Raw genomic sequence first — 15,691 nt, forward strand, 5'->3', positions numbered from 1 at the left:
TAGGAGCCATAGATCAATACATTACTTTCCAATCAGAAGGACCCAGGAGATGTAAGGAGCCTAAGAATTATTATGAGTCCTCAAATTCAACTGCACATATGTGATTTTTGCAGTGGTTAAATACTCAAATTACATCTACTAGCCTACTGAGAATATAAAATGTCATAATCACGAGCATGCACAAAAACTTATCTGCAAGGATGTACATCACAGTATTATTCCAACAGCAGAAAACTAATAGCAAACTCATACCTAATGGCAGGGAAGGGATTAAATAAATTACAGTTCATACACACTATGGAATACCACTTACCCATTTCAAATGAGGTTGAGGGGACTAGAAAATGATGGTAAAATGTTCACAATATATTAAGGAGAAATCTGAGACAAAGTACATACAGCACAATGGTCTGTTGGGGGGGTGGGGGGGGAGGGTGCATAGAAAAAAGACCAAAGTATGTTCATCAAAATTACAAGAGCTAATTTCTCTAGGTAGTAGAACTATAGAGGATTTTCTTCTTTGTGCTTTTACTGTGGCTAGCGATTTTTCTGCAATAAAGGCAGAGATCCATACTTCCTCATCTACAATTCAGAAAACCAAAAAGTTCTGAAAACACACTTTTAAAAGTTAGTGGCAAATTTGTTTAGATACAAAACTGACATTGAGCAGCTTCACAGTTATCCCATTTAGTGTGAATATTAACAGGTTTCACTGCAAAAATATAATGTTTCAGAGTGCTGCCCCAGATTCCAGTGGGGGGTCAGTATCCTCCACAACCCCCAAATTCTGGATTCTAAGCCCCAAGATTTCAGACAAGTGATTTTGAGTCTATATCAGTTTGTAACTTTGCCACCATTACCTCATATTTGAAAATGCTGGGAGCCTCTGCTATCAATTACTGCTAAGTCGCTTCAGTCGTGTCCATAGACAGCGGCCCACCAGGCTCCCCCGTCCCTGGGATTCTCAAGGCAAGAACACTGGAGTGGGTTGCCATTTCCTTCTCCAATGCATGAAAGGGAAAAGGGAAAGTGAAGTCGCTCAGTCGTGTCCGACTCTTCGTGACCCCATGGTCTGCAGCCTACCAGGCTCCTCCGTCCATGGGATTTTCCAGGCAAGAGTACTGGAGTGGGATGCCATTGCCTTCTCCAGCTATCAATTACTATAAATCTTTAAATGGAAACAAAAAAAAAAAAAGACAGGATTATCATTCCAGATCTCTCAAAGGTGGCAAGCATTGGGCTCCCATCAAATGACTGTAGCAGCCCAGGTTTACCAGGCCCTTGGCAAGAGCCAAGCATTATGTGTCTTAATATCTTAGCTCATGAGATGCTGCTTCAGAAAGTAGGTACTATCCTGGGCACATTGTATTAGGTTGGCCAAAAGGTTCATTTAGTGTTTCAGTAACATCTTACAGAAAAACCCAAAGGAATCTTTTGGCCAACTCAATAAACATGGAGACACAGATGCTCAGAGAGGTTAAGTAATTTGCCTACCTCACAAGGCAGAACTGGGTCTGAGCCTGACCCCATAGCTACCATGCTGAAACTCTCACCAGTTAAGTAAGTCAGAAGGCAGCTCTACTTCTTAGAACATCTTCACTGTTTTTAATAGTGGTAATAACATCACAAGTAAAGCAGAGACAACTGTTTTAAAAATTTTTTTGATTTGTAAACTAAACAAACCTGATCTACAAATTACTGAGAAAGGATAAATATGAAGCCATACCATATAATTTCTAGTATTACTACCACTAACTCTAACCTCACCAAAGTTATGTGAAGATGTTCTATGAATACAACAATATAATTTTCTATACCACAAAAAATCTCCCAGTAATCCTTTAGAAATCAGTGTGGGGAACATTTTCTGAGGGCTCTCCAACACAGGCCCAGTTTCTGCCCACAGGAGAGCCTGACATTTCCAAGAACAAACTCTCCATCATCTACATTTGGGGTTTCCTTGGTGTCTCTGGGCTATAAAACCTAGTAATTTACTCTCCCTACTGAAGACTAGGGTAGAAATAGCTTAACTTCCTTTTGAAAACCAAAAGTCACAGCTGTTTGAGTGGACAAACCAAGGAGGGTGGGTCCACGGAAGAATCTTCTGAAGGGATTTTTCTGGCCAGACACAACTTTCACCAGGACCATAACCTCCCAGGACAAGTGAATATGCTGAAGCTGACTGAATACAAACCAAGTTCTTCACAAGACTGTTTGACCTGTTTCCAGTCTCTAATTTTTATAACTAAGACACTCAAAACTGAATTTCAACCAGAGAAGTAAGAAAAGGGAGATCTCTGACTTCTTAAATTGTTAAACCCTTTTTTACTACCAGGAGACGCCTTACTCGGTTTAAGAATTAGGCACGCTCAGATGTTTGCAACCACACTACAGTCACTCCCAGGCATGCCACCTTTTCTGTTTTGTTTTTTAACAGGGGAACCACGTTCTGCTTTAGAGAAAGCAAAAATGTACAGTAATTTCAAAGGAAAGGAAAAAGGGCTGCCATGTGAATAAAATTATACTTAAATAAGTATTTTAAGAAGTTCCTTAAAAACCATTTTTTTTCCATTTATGTTTAATCGGAGGATAACTGCTTTACACTGTTGTATTGGTTTCTGCCGCATGACAATGTGAATCCGCGTAAGTATACACATGTCCCCTCCCTCTTGACCTTGCTCTACCTACTCCCATCCTGCCCCTCAAGGTGGTCACAGAGCACTGGGTTGAGCTCCCTGTGTAAAAAGTACATGCTCAGTTGCTAAGTCATGCCCGACTCTTCGCAACCCCATGAACTGTAGCCCACCAGGCTCCTCTGTCCACAGGATTTCCCAGGCAAGAATACTGGAGCAGGTTGCCATTTCCTTCTCCAGGGGATCTTCCTGACCCAGGGATGGAACCTATGTTTCCTGTGTCTCCTCCATTGACAGGTGGATTCTTTACTGGCTGAGGCACCTGAAAAGTCCCCACTGTGTAAAAACCATTTTTTAATTAATTAAGAGGTTTAGTAGAATATCCAGAAAACTGCTATAGCAGTAAACAGTTGTGGGGTTTCTGTTATTTTGTTTTTGCATTCTCTTAGAAGAGCAGGAACTTAGATCACACACATCCATGAGTTCCTGCTTCTAAGCCCGCCCTTTCGACATCCTTACATGGTCAGCACTGCTCTCCTCCTCAGGATGTTAAAATCATCTAGCTCAAAATAGGCATATTCAAAAGCAATCTGGCACAGAGGAGAGCAAAAGTAAAAGGGTCAACATGAAAAAAAATTGTCATGTCACTGCAATTTCCAAGCTACAGATCCATTTTCTGGTTGAAAGGGCCATTTCAATAGAACAGTTAGGGTAGCCACTCTTTTTTTTCAGTCTGAATTCCTTAAATAAATATCAAGAATCCTTTCTTAAAAGCAATAACTCTGTCATATCTTCTGACATTTGGGGACAACCAAATCCCAGGCAAGAATACTGGAGTGGGTTGCCATTTCCTTCTCCGGGGGATCTTCCTGACCCAGGGATGGAACCTGCATCTCCTGCTTGGCAGGCAGATTCTTAACTGCTGAGCCACCAGGGAAGCCCGAGGGTTACAATACAGAAAACAATAAACTGTGAAATCCAGACAAGCAAAGTATGAGTGCATGCACTACGAGTCACTGCAGATAAGGGGTTCCAAAGTGGAAGCCTGAGAGATCTGTGTGTCTTAGGGTCATTAGGGGGGGCTTTGAGAAGTTAAGACCTAAGCCCAAGCAGTGTAACAGAATAGGGATGGGGTGAGAGAAGAGGCATTCTGTAGCTTAAGAACAAGCACAGAGCCTTTGTGGAAGGGGCTGGGGATGGGACTGCATCACAAACAGATGAGACACACTTACATGGGATCTGGAACCTTTCTATCCACTGCAGCTGTACGCTCCTGCTCCTGCCAGCTTCCCTTGGTCACTCAAAACAGCTGGACAATTGCAGGCTGCAACTGACAGCACTGGTGGGCCAGGATACGGCAGCTAATGAAAGGGCCAGATCTGCAGCTACGGCGCCACGGCTCTCGTGAAATAACCCAGGGTCCTTGAGGTGGGTGTGTAGGCCCAGGAGATCTGCCCTCTACTATTTCAAAACCTAAAAAGGGAGGACATGCTGACCTAGGGATTATCTAAACGCACGGTTTCATTTTCTCAGAAATCCTTCACTAGGCTGAACCAGAGTCCCATCTAATTAATGACACACCTAGTGTAACCAGTGCCTGCAGGTCCTCCCTGCCCGTGGGAGTCACAGGGACGAGATGCCAGGGCAGCTCTGAGGCTATCTACCACCTGGATAACAGATACAGGAGCAGGCCAGAAGGAGCAAGCTCTCTTACACAAGCCATCCACCCTTTACTATAGAAACTGGACATATTAGCATGAAGCCCAAAGTAAAAAAAAAAAAATCAACAAAGATTTTCTAGTCTTGCTTAACTACAGGGCGCTAAATTCTCAGCAAAATGTCAACAGTCCCTGAGTGAGAGAACTAAGAGTAACCCGACCTGTACTTGAAGGCAGGAGATATGTAAAAGTTTCTCACTTCAGCAGGATATTCAGCAGGATACTGGGGAATAAGGTATCTCTGGCACACAAATGCTGTAGCCTTCAATGCATAAGAGACAGGCACCTCCAAACCGGTATGGCCTTTCTCTCATCTCACAGACATCAGAAGTGCAGAAATATCTAAGTAATCCAGGTAAAATTCCAAACCCAAATTATGCATTCAAAGTACATTTACTGAACACCTGTGTCAGGCACTGATACAAGAATCAGAAAAATAAAGCAAGACTAAATCACTCTGAAAGATGGAAGTACAGCTGTCCATTATTTCCTTTTATCATACCCAACCACTTAAAGCTCTGGGCAGAAAGCTCTTCTAGTGGCCCACTAGCACAAAGGAGACCTCTGTGCCCCTGACAGTGCTGGCCCACCTGGAATGCTCTCATAGTGCTTCCTACCCAAAGCCTCACATCCTTCACGTCAGCTGACGTCCCCCTCCTCATCTCCACCTCATCCCATCCCAACGTAACCTCTCATTTTTTTGAACTACTAACAGTGAGTACCACCATCAGTTTATGTAGAAATGTGTCATTCCCTAATTAATACTTGTGTTTATTCAACAAATCTTGAGTACTAATTATGTGACAGCATTGTCCTAGGGAGCTGTAGAAATTGCCGCAAATGGTACTGATTTTTGCCTCCCCTAAAGAACTCCCTGGGAGCATTCTTCTCTTAGACTGCTTTTTAGTATCTTCCTGTATAGGCCTGGCTTTGTACTCAGTGCTTAATACCTAATAATTTAATAGAGCCTTAGGCTTCTTTGGTCCAAGCTCACTCAAACTGAAGTTACATAAACTAATGGGGAACAAAAGCAAACAAAGCCATTTCTAAGTGAACTTCCACTTCTTAAAAACCTCAAAAGAACAAGGAAGGAAAAGAAAACCGGCTATGAAAGTGCTGCTGAAACATCACATTTTACTCACACTGACAAAGCACCTCCAATCGCCCCTCCAAGCCACACAAAACACGACCTTTTTCCTCTCAATCCTTACAGCTCCAGATTCAAGTGTTTGTTTTAACAACAGACCTTGGAAAAGTTTAAAGCACTCCTCAGTGTCCTAGACAAGTCTTTCTAACGCTTTATTTTTTGATGAATAAAGCCCCTGATTGACGAACCCTGCATCTGCCACTTAACAAACTAATCCAGTGAGGTTCACTACAATAAACTGGAATTTAAGCTTCAAGCACAAGAGGGGCTCAAAGAAGAACACTTTGAACGTAATAAACCTAGAGACGATTTTAATATAAACAATAAAAGCCATGTCCTGCAGAGCCTGGTGGAAGGTTCCAAGTTCCCCAAAGAATGGAATCGAGAAAATTTCTTCAGGGGAACCGCGAGATTCTGCAAGGCGTGGGAGTTTCTGCAGGAGATGAGGGAGATTCAAAATACACATATTTTCCCCCCTAAAGTGGCTTGTGAGATACAACAGCTGGCACCCGACGGTGAAGCCCGGGCTATGCCATGCGGCGGAGGCTGCCACCTGGGCACTCCCACCATTCTTCGCAGCCCGGTCAGGACAGGAGACGAGGACAGCCCGACGCCGCGCGGACCCGCACCGGCGCCCCTCGCCCCTCGGGCCGCCTGCCCTTGCCCCAGGAAACCTAGCAAACCCAGCCCGCCAGGGTCTCCGGAGCCCCCATCTCTCCGGGGACCCAGGCGACGGGCGGGGGAAGGGGGGTCTCCAAGAGCTACCCGGACCCGGAGCGTTACCTACCTGAGCAGACTGGACAGGGCATGGCTCGAGGAGCCAAGACCGCCGCCGCCACCTCCAGAGCCGCCGCCGCCGCCGCTACCGCCTCCAGAGCCGCCGCCGCCGCCGCTGCCCCCGAAGCCTGAGGAGAGCCGCTTCCCGGACAGCAGCTTCTCCACGGCCGGGAGGTGTCCGGTGCGGGCCGCCTCCAGCAGCTCCTGCTCCTTCCCCATCCCCAGGGCCGCCGCCCCCTGGACCCCGTTCCCTGGGCCGCCGCCGAACCCGTTCTGGCTCCCAAACTTTCTGTCTCCGGGCAACGCAACCCCCGAGCCGGCCGGGGACACCACCCCCCCCTCCCCACGCCTTGTCCCTCAGGGGCGCGTCACTTCCGGGATCCGGCGTCACGCGTCACCGCGCCCCCGCGCCCCGCCCCCATGCCCACCTAGCTGGGCGGGGCCGCGCGGGCTGGCGCAGGTGGCTGCGGTCTGAGCCGAGTGGACCCGGCCGCGCCCTGATAAGCCTTCCCTGCCAAGAGGGCTGCGTTGTGGGGTCACCCGCTGTACAAGTGGAAGGTGACGAGCGCGGTCCACCTGTCCGCGCCCCCCTGAAGTGCCCTCCTTCTCCAGAGGTTTTGGGAACTCGCAAGACAGGAAATACGGTAATTCATCCAGGCAGTATAGAAACAAAGAGAGAAGTGTGGTAACGCGCACCCACATTTGCAAGCCCATTCCCTCTGCACCATAAATATGTCATGGGTTTGGGAACCTAGTGATAAAAGATGTGAATAATGTGACCTCCTCCGCACCTCATGAGGAAAGAGAGGAGATTCTTAAAACGGAAATAACCCCACTTTATGCTCCCAATCCTTGAAATGCCTCGTTAAAGCGAAACATTCAAAGGAAAGACTTCCCTCCCTTTAGGATTTGTTTCCTCTTAGTTTCTTTTCTTTTTTTTTTTTTTCCTTTTTTTACCGCCCTCCCTCTCGCCCCACCATGGAGGACCTTAGCTCCCCAATCGAACCATCGCCCCTTGCAATGGAAACGCAGAGTTCTAACAATTGAACTGCCAGGGAGCCCCGTTTCCTTTTACTTTTGACGGATATTAACCAAACTGACATTAAAGGTCAGATTTGTAAAACCGACTCTGATCTTGAGTACTGGTGAATTGGGAAATATGCAATTCGGTAGAAACTGCGTTTTGCTTCTGGTACTAGGGCTATTTCTGGCTCGAAGAAGGCGCTCAGTAGTTGTGGAGTTACTAATCAATTTGGATAAATTCAGTTCAAGCGGTACGACTATTTTTTTAGGTGCTTGAGGAACAAAAGAGAGATGCTGACAATTCAATGTTAACACAGGCCTCTGAGGTCCAACTGAACGCGTAAAAGGTTGAGTTCCTGTCTGCGTTTGCCCGGGAGCTGCTTTCCACAAGGGCAAACAACGGATGGAGTTTTCTCCTGTCCGCAAACTTTCCTCTGAGGAAAGCAGATTAGGAAGGCGTTAACAGGTTGTGCTTTGAGAAGGACGGAAAGGAAAAAGGAGCCCTTCAGTAAACAACAAAGCCCTCCTTTACAAATGCTGGCTTCTCAAGGTGGAAAATCCACAAACTGATTTCCGTACCCTCAACTTTCCCTCTCCGCACCGCCACCAAATGAGTAAACCGAAGCCCTGCAACCCTCTGGGCGCGTCTCTAAATGACCCCTTGGAGCAGCGGTTTTGGTGATGTCATCGGAGCGCGACGACCGGAAGTAAGCTGCGGGGCCGCGGGGCTGCGCGGCGTCCTGAGCTCGGGAGTCTGACAGCGGCGCGTTCTCCTCTCCCGGGTTCTAGCCGCGATGGCTAATGCCTGCGAATCGCCCAAGGAAAAAGGTGGAGAGACCGGGGAATCAGACGAGACGACGGCGGCTCCTGGGGGCCCCAGGGTTACAGATACGGACGGAATCCCGGAGGAAACAGACGGTGACGGAGACGGAGAATTGAAAGGGGCCGCCGCTGAAGAAGGCGAGGTAGGGAGAGATGTGTCGATGAGGCCGGCGTAGCTTGTGTCACTTCTCGCCCGACAGGCCTCCTGTTTGGTCCCTCCCAAGCTAAGACAGTCGAGCTCACCATAACCCTTTAGATCTGCAGTCGCAGAGTTGGGGTAAGAAAGGGGAGGAAACCTTGGAGCTGTCTGAGTTCCAGTAACTCAACCATTAGGTCAGTATTTTTCATCACTGCCCTTGGGCGTTAAAGGTGCTTCAAAGAGGAAACTTCCCTAGCGGTCCAGTGGTCAAGACTTCACCTTCCAATGCAGCCTGTGCGGGTTTCATCCCTGTTTGGGGAGCGAAGATCCCATATGCCTCGCAGCCAAAAAACCAAAACATTAAACAGAAGCAATAATGTAACAAATTCAATGAAGACTTTAAAAAGCCACTGCCAAGGGAATTTCAAATAGCTTCTTGGTTTTCCTGGTGAGGAAATTGGGGTAGATGCCAATCGACATTGAAACGGAGGGCAAAAGCTAGAACCCAGGATTCCTGGTACCCCTTTCACCTCAGTATGATTTCTGAGATATTGCTTAAGCATAACTTCGTCATTATAGGCTGAGTCGTTAAAGGGAGACTTTGAGGTAGTAATTTAGTCATGTTCTCCTCCTCTTGGGACATTTAACTGCTATCAGCGACCTGGGTGCTAATGTCCAAGAGTTTCTATAGCACCAAACTGCTATCCCAAGTGTTCAGCAGTGTTGCTTCTCTGAGTATCGGTCAGAAGACCAGAATCTTAGAGCCTTAGGTAGGTTCCATTTCTAAAAATAGAGTCTTGAGGTCTTGGAACTGTAATTCCTGTTTGAATTTAAGTGTGAACTCATGGGAGAAGACATTGGATTAAATGGAAACTGCCTTTCAGAACATAAAGTTGCATCAAAATATATAAAATTAAGAACTTTAAGAAAAATGTGACAAAACTACTTTATGAAGGAACTTAAAAAACAGATCTCAAGGACAGAAAGGATTTGAGTAATAATTAACTTAGTTCAGTAAAGAGCTGTGCACCTAGAAGATAAAAAACTTTTGATGCTTCTGAAACACTTTTTTAAATGGATCATATACCAGACCACAAAGAAAAACATAAATTCTTAAAAGTAAAAATCATAACATCATATTCTGTCAGTACAGTGCAATAGAACCTGAAATTAACAACACAGAGTTTCTCCCACTCCCTCAAAAAAACTAACACCTGGACATTTTAAACCAATTTCTAAATAGCTTTGGATTAAAGAAATTAACATTAAATCCCATTGGATTTGACCAAATTTTTATTTAAAGAAAAAGTCATTGTCTTACATATTTTTACAGAGATACTGAAAATAAGCACCCACCTCAAGAAACCAGAAAAAGAACAAGATAAACTAGAAGAATGTAAAAGCAAGGAGTTAATAGGGATTAAAAATAGACATTAATGAGTTAGTGCTTTAAAAACTGTAAGAAACAATAAAATTAAGACCTGCTTATTTGCAGTGTTTATAGGCACTGATTTGGAGATCTTTAAGCTTTAAGAAAATCTAATGTTCAAGTTTAGACTAATTTTGAAAATTCAAGATAAATGGCTCATTTTTAAGGATAATGTAAATCATCAAAATTGAAGCACAAAAAGGTTAGAAAATTCATATATATCAGTAACCAGAGAAGAAGTTGAAAAAGTTGTTAAAAGATTTACTGCCTTCACTCTCACCTACTTCTCATATTCCCATATGAATTTAACTGTGAGTTCCTCTTTAAGGAAAACAGAAGTTAAATCTCATTAATGAGGTTTGTCATAGCCTTAGATTCTATGTTAAGTTGGAGGGGATGAAGTTTGGATTTTGAGGGTTTTTTGCTGTCTTTATTAAACATATTGTGAATAAAACAATGTTAAATGTTTATGCAAAGAGGGATAAATAATAAGAGACAAACCTTCAAAAAATTTTCAGTCTAGGGAATTCCAATGGTTAAGACTCTACACTCACTGCAAGGGGCCCAGGTTCAATCCCAGGTCAGGGAACTAAGATCCCACAAGCCACACAGCAAGGCCAAAAAAAAAAGTTCTCAGTCTAGTAATGGGAAATAAATATTTGCTTGATACAGTAGAATTGGAAAGAAGAAAAGAGCACTACATGTGTGAGAAGCTCACTTAAAAGTTCCAAATTCAAAGAAACACTGCTTTGATAAGAAGGTACCCTTTTTAAAATATTCTTTCCACATGGACTCATCATTGGTAAAGAAATCCATAGGTTTAGACGAAGAAGAGCTGGCTGTATGGAGAGGTTTTCTTATATCCCCTCTAAAGATTGAAGTCACTGACTTCTCTGGTGGTCCAGTGGTTGAAAATCTGCCTTGCTAACCCAGGGGATGTGGGTTCCATCCCTGGTTGGGGAATTAAGATCCCACATGTGTGGGAGCAACCAAGCCCACAGTGCCACAACTCCTGAAGCCTGCGTGCCCTGGAGCCCTTGCGCCACAACTAGGGAGTCCGCAGCACGTGAAAGATTCCACAAGCCGCAACTACGACCCAAGGCAGCCAAATAAAGAATGAGGTCAGAAGAGTGGGCTCAAGGGGAGTGTGGCTTTCATGATCCTTGGCATTACCGTGCCTATGTAAACAGATACTGAAACTAGGATCATAGGTAACCTGGAAAACTGGATAATGTAGCAGCTTTTCTTTCCTGGGCTGTAAACTCCTTTAGTAGAGATAGGATATCTTACCTTTGATGTACAGCCAATGCCTGGAACCAAAAAACTACAGAAATAAGAGAATTCGTTGTGTTGTATGAGAACAATGTCTTTTTGCCTTACTCAAGTCTGTAAAGTAGGCCGTATATATAAAGGGTTTCTTCTGTCTTCTTAGCTCAAGAGTCAGGATATTGCAGATTTAACAGCAGTTGAAAGGGAAGACTCATTACTTACTCCTGCAGCCAAAAAACTGAAAATAGATACCAAAGAGAAGAAAGAGAAGAAGCAGAAAGTGGATGAAGATGAGATTCAAAAGATGCAGTAAGTCAGTTTTCTGATCGCTCCCTTTTCAAGGCTCTAAATTGACCACATAGTTAATACATTTTTCTTGGCCTTAAAATTTACTTTTTTAAACTCAAACTAAGATAATTAATATATCAATATCATGTTATGGTTAAGTTAAAAGAAAAATATCACTTTCAGTTCAGTTCAGTTGCTCGGTCATGTCCGATTCTTTGCGACCCCAAGGACTGCAGCATGCCAGGCCTCCCTGTCCATCACCAACTCCTGGAGTTTATTCAAACTCATGTCCGTTGAGTCAGTGATGCCATCCAACCATCTCAGCCTCTGTCATCCCCTTCTCCTCCCGCCTTCAATCTTTCCCAGAATCAGGGTCTTTTCAAATGAGACAGTTCTTCACATCAGGTGGCCAAAGTATTGGAGTTTCAGCTTCAGCATCAGTCCTTCCAGTGAATATTCAGGACTGATCTCCTTTAGGATGGACTGGTTGGATCTCCTTGCAGTCCAAGGGACTCTCAAGAGTCTTCTCCAACACCATAGTTCAAAAGCATCAGTTCTTCGGCACTCAGCTTTCCCTATAGTCCAACTCTCACATCCATACATGACTACTGGAAAAACCGTAGCCTTGATTAGACAGCCTTTTGTTGGCAAAGTAATGTCTCTGCTTTTTAATATGCTGTCTAGGTTGGTCATAACTTTTCTTCTAAGGAGTAAGCGTCTTTTAATTTCATGTCTGCAATCACCATCTGCAGTGATTTTGGAGCCCCAAAAAATAAGTCTGTCACTATTTCCACTGTTTCCCCATCTATTTGCCATGAAGTGATGGGACCAGATGCCATGATGTTCGTTTTCTGAATGTTGAGCTTTAAGCCAACTTTTTCACTCTCTTCCACTTTCATCAAGAGGCTCTTTAGTTCTTCTTTGCTTTTTGCCATAAGGGTGGTGTCATCTGCATATCTGAGGTTATTGATGTTTCTCCCGTCAATCTTGATTTCAGCTTGTGCTTCATCCAGCCCAGCATTTCTCATGATGTACTCTGCATATAAGTTAAATAAGCAGGGTGACAATAAACAGCCTTGACGTACTCCTTTCCCTATTTGGAACCAGTCTGTTGTTCCATGTCAAATTCTAACTGTTGCTTCCTGACCTGCATAGAGATATCTCAACAGGCAGGTCAGGTGGTCTGGTATTCCCATCTCATTAAGAATTTTGCAGTTTGTGGTGATACACACTGTCAAAGGCTTTGGCATAGTGAATAAAGCAGAAATAGATGTTTTCCTGGAACTCGCTTGCTTTTTCAATAATCCAGTGGATGTTGGCAATTTCATCTCTGGTTTTTCTGCCTTTTCTAAAACTAGCTTGAACATCTGGAAGTTCACAGTACTGTTGAAGCCTGGCTTGGAGAATTTTGAGCATTACTTTACTAGCATGTGAGATGAGTGCAAATGTGCAGTAGTTTGAGCATTCTTTGGGATTGCCTTTCTTTGGGATTCAAATGAAAACTGACCTTTTCCAGTCCTGTGGCCACTGCTGAGTTTTCCAAATTTGCTGGCATATTGAGTGCAGCACTTTCACAGCATCATCTTTTAGGATTTGAAAGTATCACAGTTAACATTTTGACATATTCACCAAGATATTTTCTTTACATATATTTATCTGTAAATAAAATTAATTTCAAAGATGTTAAATACTGTTTATTACCTGTTTTCATTATGTTTTCTGATTGTAAAAATAGTATGAATTTGTTGCAAATAATTCAGAAAATACAGAAAAATAGAAAAAACAATTACTTATAACCCCACCACCCAGAGTTTACCCAGGGTATATATTTGTGTATATACCTTTTCAGATATAGTTTAATGTTTGATATATATACATATTTTCATGTCAGTAAATATGCCCGTAAATTGTCATTTTTAACAGCCGCATTGTATTCTATTATGTGGATGAACTATAATATAATGTAATCTACCTCTGCAGTTGTTTTGTTTTTCTTTTGACATTATGATCAACATCTTTGAGCATGTCTTTGCATACTTGTCCATATACTTCCTAAAATAAACCCCTGGAAGTGTAATTGGTAGTTTAAACAATATGAACATTCTCAAAGGATTTTCATTTGTATTTTCAGAATCCCCAAAAAGGTGTTCCACCCACACTCTACCAGCATGTATGAATTTGTGTCTTCCCACCCTCACTAACACCATGCTTTTTAATACTTATTTATCTGTTTTTTGAAAAATGTTTATCATGTGAAATGTAGTGAGGTAGCATTATGGGAAGAGAGAGCCTACTGCTGAAAACATAATCTATCTACTGTGATTCAGTAACCCAACATTGTTTTTGTTCTTAGTGAAGTAAGAAAGGAACTTATGTTTCACCTGTTGTCGAGTAATAGAAATACTTTCTCTTCATTCCTCATAAATACTAAGCCTAATACTATTGGTCCCTTGAAAAATTAATTTTTTTAATGTCTGAGACTTGGTTTTATTGACATAATAATATGTATATCTTAAGTATTTGTTGTTATAAGTGAACTTAATTACCTGAATCTTTGTCTAGAATCCTGGTTTCTTCTTTTTCGGAGGAGCAGCTGAACCGTTATGAAATGTACCGCCGGTCAGCTTTCCCTAAGGCAGCCATTAAAAGGGTAAGGATGGACTATCACACTCATTTCCATGAGCCATGAAAACTGAACAGGGCTGAAGGGCTGTATCCATTGACATTTTGCAGTGAAGTGTTAGGCAAGTTGGTGGAACATTTAGGCAGGAAAATAAAAATACATGCCCCTCAATAGTCTGACAAGTTGTAGTTTTATATTCTCAACAAATAGGCCATTATACACCTGAAACCTTGTATTACTGGTGTCAATTTCAGCATCAAGCCTTTAGTGAACTCTTAGTTCAGAGCTCTTGTGGGTGTTATGTTCCAAAGCCAGTCCTTGACTACCTTAATCACAGTCTTTTGTCCTTCTTTCAAGCTGATCCAGTCCATCACAGGCACCTCTGTCTCTCAGAATGTTGTTATTGCTATGTCTGGTATTTCCAAAGTTTTCGTCGGGGAGGTGGTAGAAGAAGGTAAGTGGTATTGGTCTAAATACTGGATTGAGCCTGTGGTCGTCTTATTTCCAAGGATATATATACTGAGGGACTTATGAGGTCCCAGTGGTAGTTTCCATTTACACTAGAAGTTGACCAAGGCAAGAGCCTTATATTCAGGAGAGCATGTATTGAATACATTATTCCTTGAAAGTTTCAATACTAGGAGGTCTGGGAACACCTTGGAAGTCTCCCTTCCTGATTCTTGTCCTCAGCCCAGGGTGACAGAAGTAGACGGTATTTTTCTCCAATGGACTTTGTTCATTTCTGCTCCCCAAAGTAGAGATACAAAGAAAGTCATCACTGGGGCTGACCAGTGTGGTATGGTGAGTAGTTGTCCCTGATGTTATGATCCCCCGGGAGCTGCTCTCTGTCCATCAAGTAAAGAACCTGGCTGCTACTCTCTGCTAATTTCTAGATGGTGAAATATTTATTCTTTCAAGGAGAAGCTGTGTTTTAGACTGTTGCCTGTGATAAAGCCTGATGTGGGATATCATGCTAAAGCTAAATGATACATTTTATAGCATTCTCTGAAGAAGGGAAAATATCTTGGTTTATTTCTTTAGCACCTTTAAGAGGAATTAATGAGAATTACAGGACTCGAAAGGATTGTGATAAGCTCTTGTGTGATAATGAAACTCTTCTCCTTGTCCTCTGCTTAGCACTGGATGTGTGTGAGAAGTGGGGAGAAATGCCACCGCTGCAACCCAAACACATGAGGGAGGCTGTTCGGAGGTTAAAGTCGAAGGGGCAAATTCCCAACTCAAAGCACAAAAAAATCATCTTCTTCTAGACCAAAGTCTAGAAGAACGAAGCCCTGCTTCCGGACTTCCTATTGCATGAGATTCTCTGCACTGGTGCTTTGGTATCTCAGTCCTCCAAGGATTCCATGATGATTTTAATGTCTTTCTCAAAACTGATAATTCATTACACCTAAAAGAAGGCATGCACCCTGTTTCATACTTGCCTTGACTAAATATTGACTAAATATCAGGACCTCTGAGGGCATCTGAGGCATTTAACTATTACTGGCTAATTGGAAGAAGAAAGGTTGGTGTGCCTTAAGCATCTTCTGGACAGGAATGCTGCTTTCAGAAAGAAAACCTGTTCAAGACGGTTTGATGGTTTCACATTGAAGCCTGAAGTTGCTGTGACTTAGGTTGTTTCTTTACATCTGGTTTTAAGTAAATGAAACAATCAGAAACCTGACGTGTGATACTCCACCATGAAGGACACGGTGACAGCAGAAGCAGTGGAACAATTTGTCCCTGTAAACGTTTGAGATTCTTCTATGGATTCTGGTGAATGATTAATAAAGCTGTTTTCCAACTTGCCGTGTGTGTATTTT

The 15,691-nt window shown here is 43.1% G+C and overlaps 3 protein-coding genes across 7 annotated transcripts in view; 1 reads left to right on the forward strand and 2 right to left on the reverse strand.

Annotated features, from left to right (window-relative positions):
* The window catches only part of ANKS1A (ankyrin repeat and sterile alpha motif domain containing 1A), a 168,167-nt gene extending 161,538 nt beyond the window's left edge, over nucleotides 1-6,629 (reverse strand). For all 3 annotated transcript variants that reach the window (XM_025271296.3, XM_025271291.3, XM_025271285.3), the window contains exon 1: nucleotides 6,286-6,629. In XM_025271296.3, the coding sequence (XP_025127081.1) occupies nucleotides 6,286-6,494 (209 nt within the window). In that variant the 5' untranslated portion in view covers nucleotides 6,495-6,629. The remainder of the gene's footprint in view (nucleotides 1-6,285) is intronic.
* Nucleotides 6,630-7,980: 1,351 nt separating this feature from the next.
* Nucleotides 7,981-15,677, forward strand: TAF11 (TATA-box binding protein associated factor 11). Its single transcript, XM_006050356.4, has 5 exons — nucleotides 7,981-8,263; nucleotides 11,121-11,266; nucleotides 13,808-13,895; nucleotides 14,226-14,322; nucleotides 15,006-15,677. The coding sequence occupies exons 1-5, from the start codon at nucleotides 8,093-8,095 to the stop codon at nucleotides 15,134-15,136; spliced, it is 633 nt and encodes a 210-aa protein (XP_006050418.1). The 5' UTR covers nucleotides 7,981-8,092; the 3' UTR covers nucleotides 15,137-15,677.
* UHRF1BP1 (UHRF1 binding protein 1) overlaps nucleotides 12,721-15,691 on the reverse strand; it is a 76,603-nt gene continuing 73,632 nt past the window's right edge. For all 3 annotated transcript variants that reach the window (XM_044931082.2, XM_025271274.3, XM_025271278.3), the window contains one exon: nucleotides 12,721-12,901. In XM_044931082.2, coding sequence (XP_044787017.1) covers nucleotides 12,854-12,901 — 48 coding nt within the window. In that variant the 3' untranslated portion in view covers nucleotides 12,721-12,853. The remainder of the gene's footprint in view (nucleotides 12,902-15,691) is intronic.

This window comes from Bubalus bubalis, chromosome 2, assembly GCF_019923935.1.
Source record: "Bubalus bubalis isolate 160015118507 breed Murrah chromosome 2, NDDB_SH_1, whole genome shotgun sequence".
Lineage (NCBI taxonomy): Eukaryota > Metazoa > Chordata > Mammalia > Artiodactyla > Bovidae > Bubalus > Bubalus bubalis.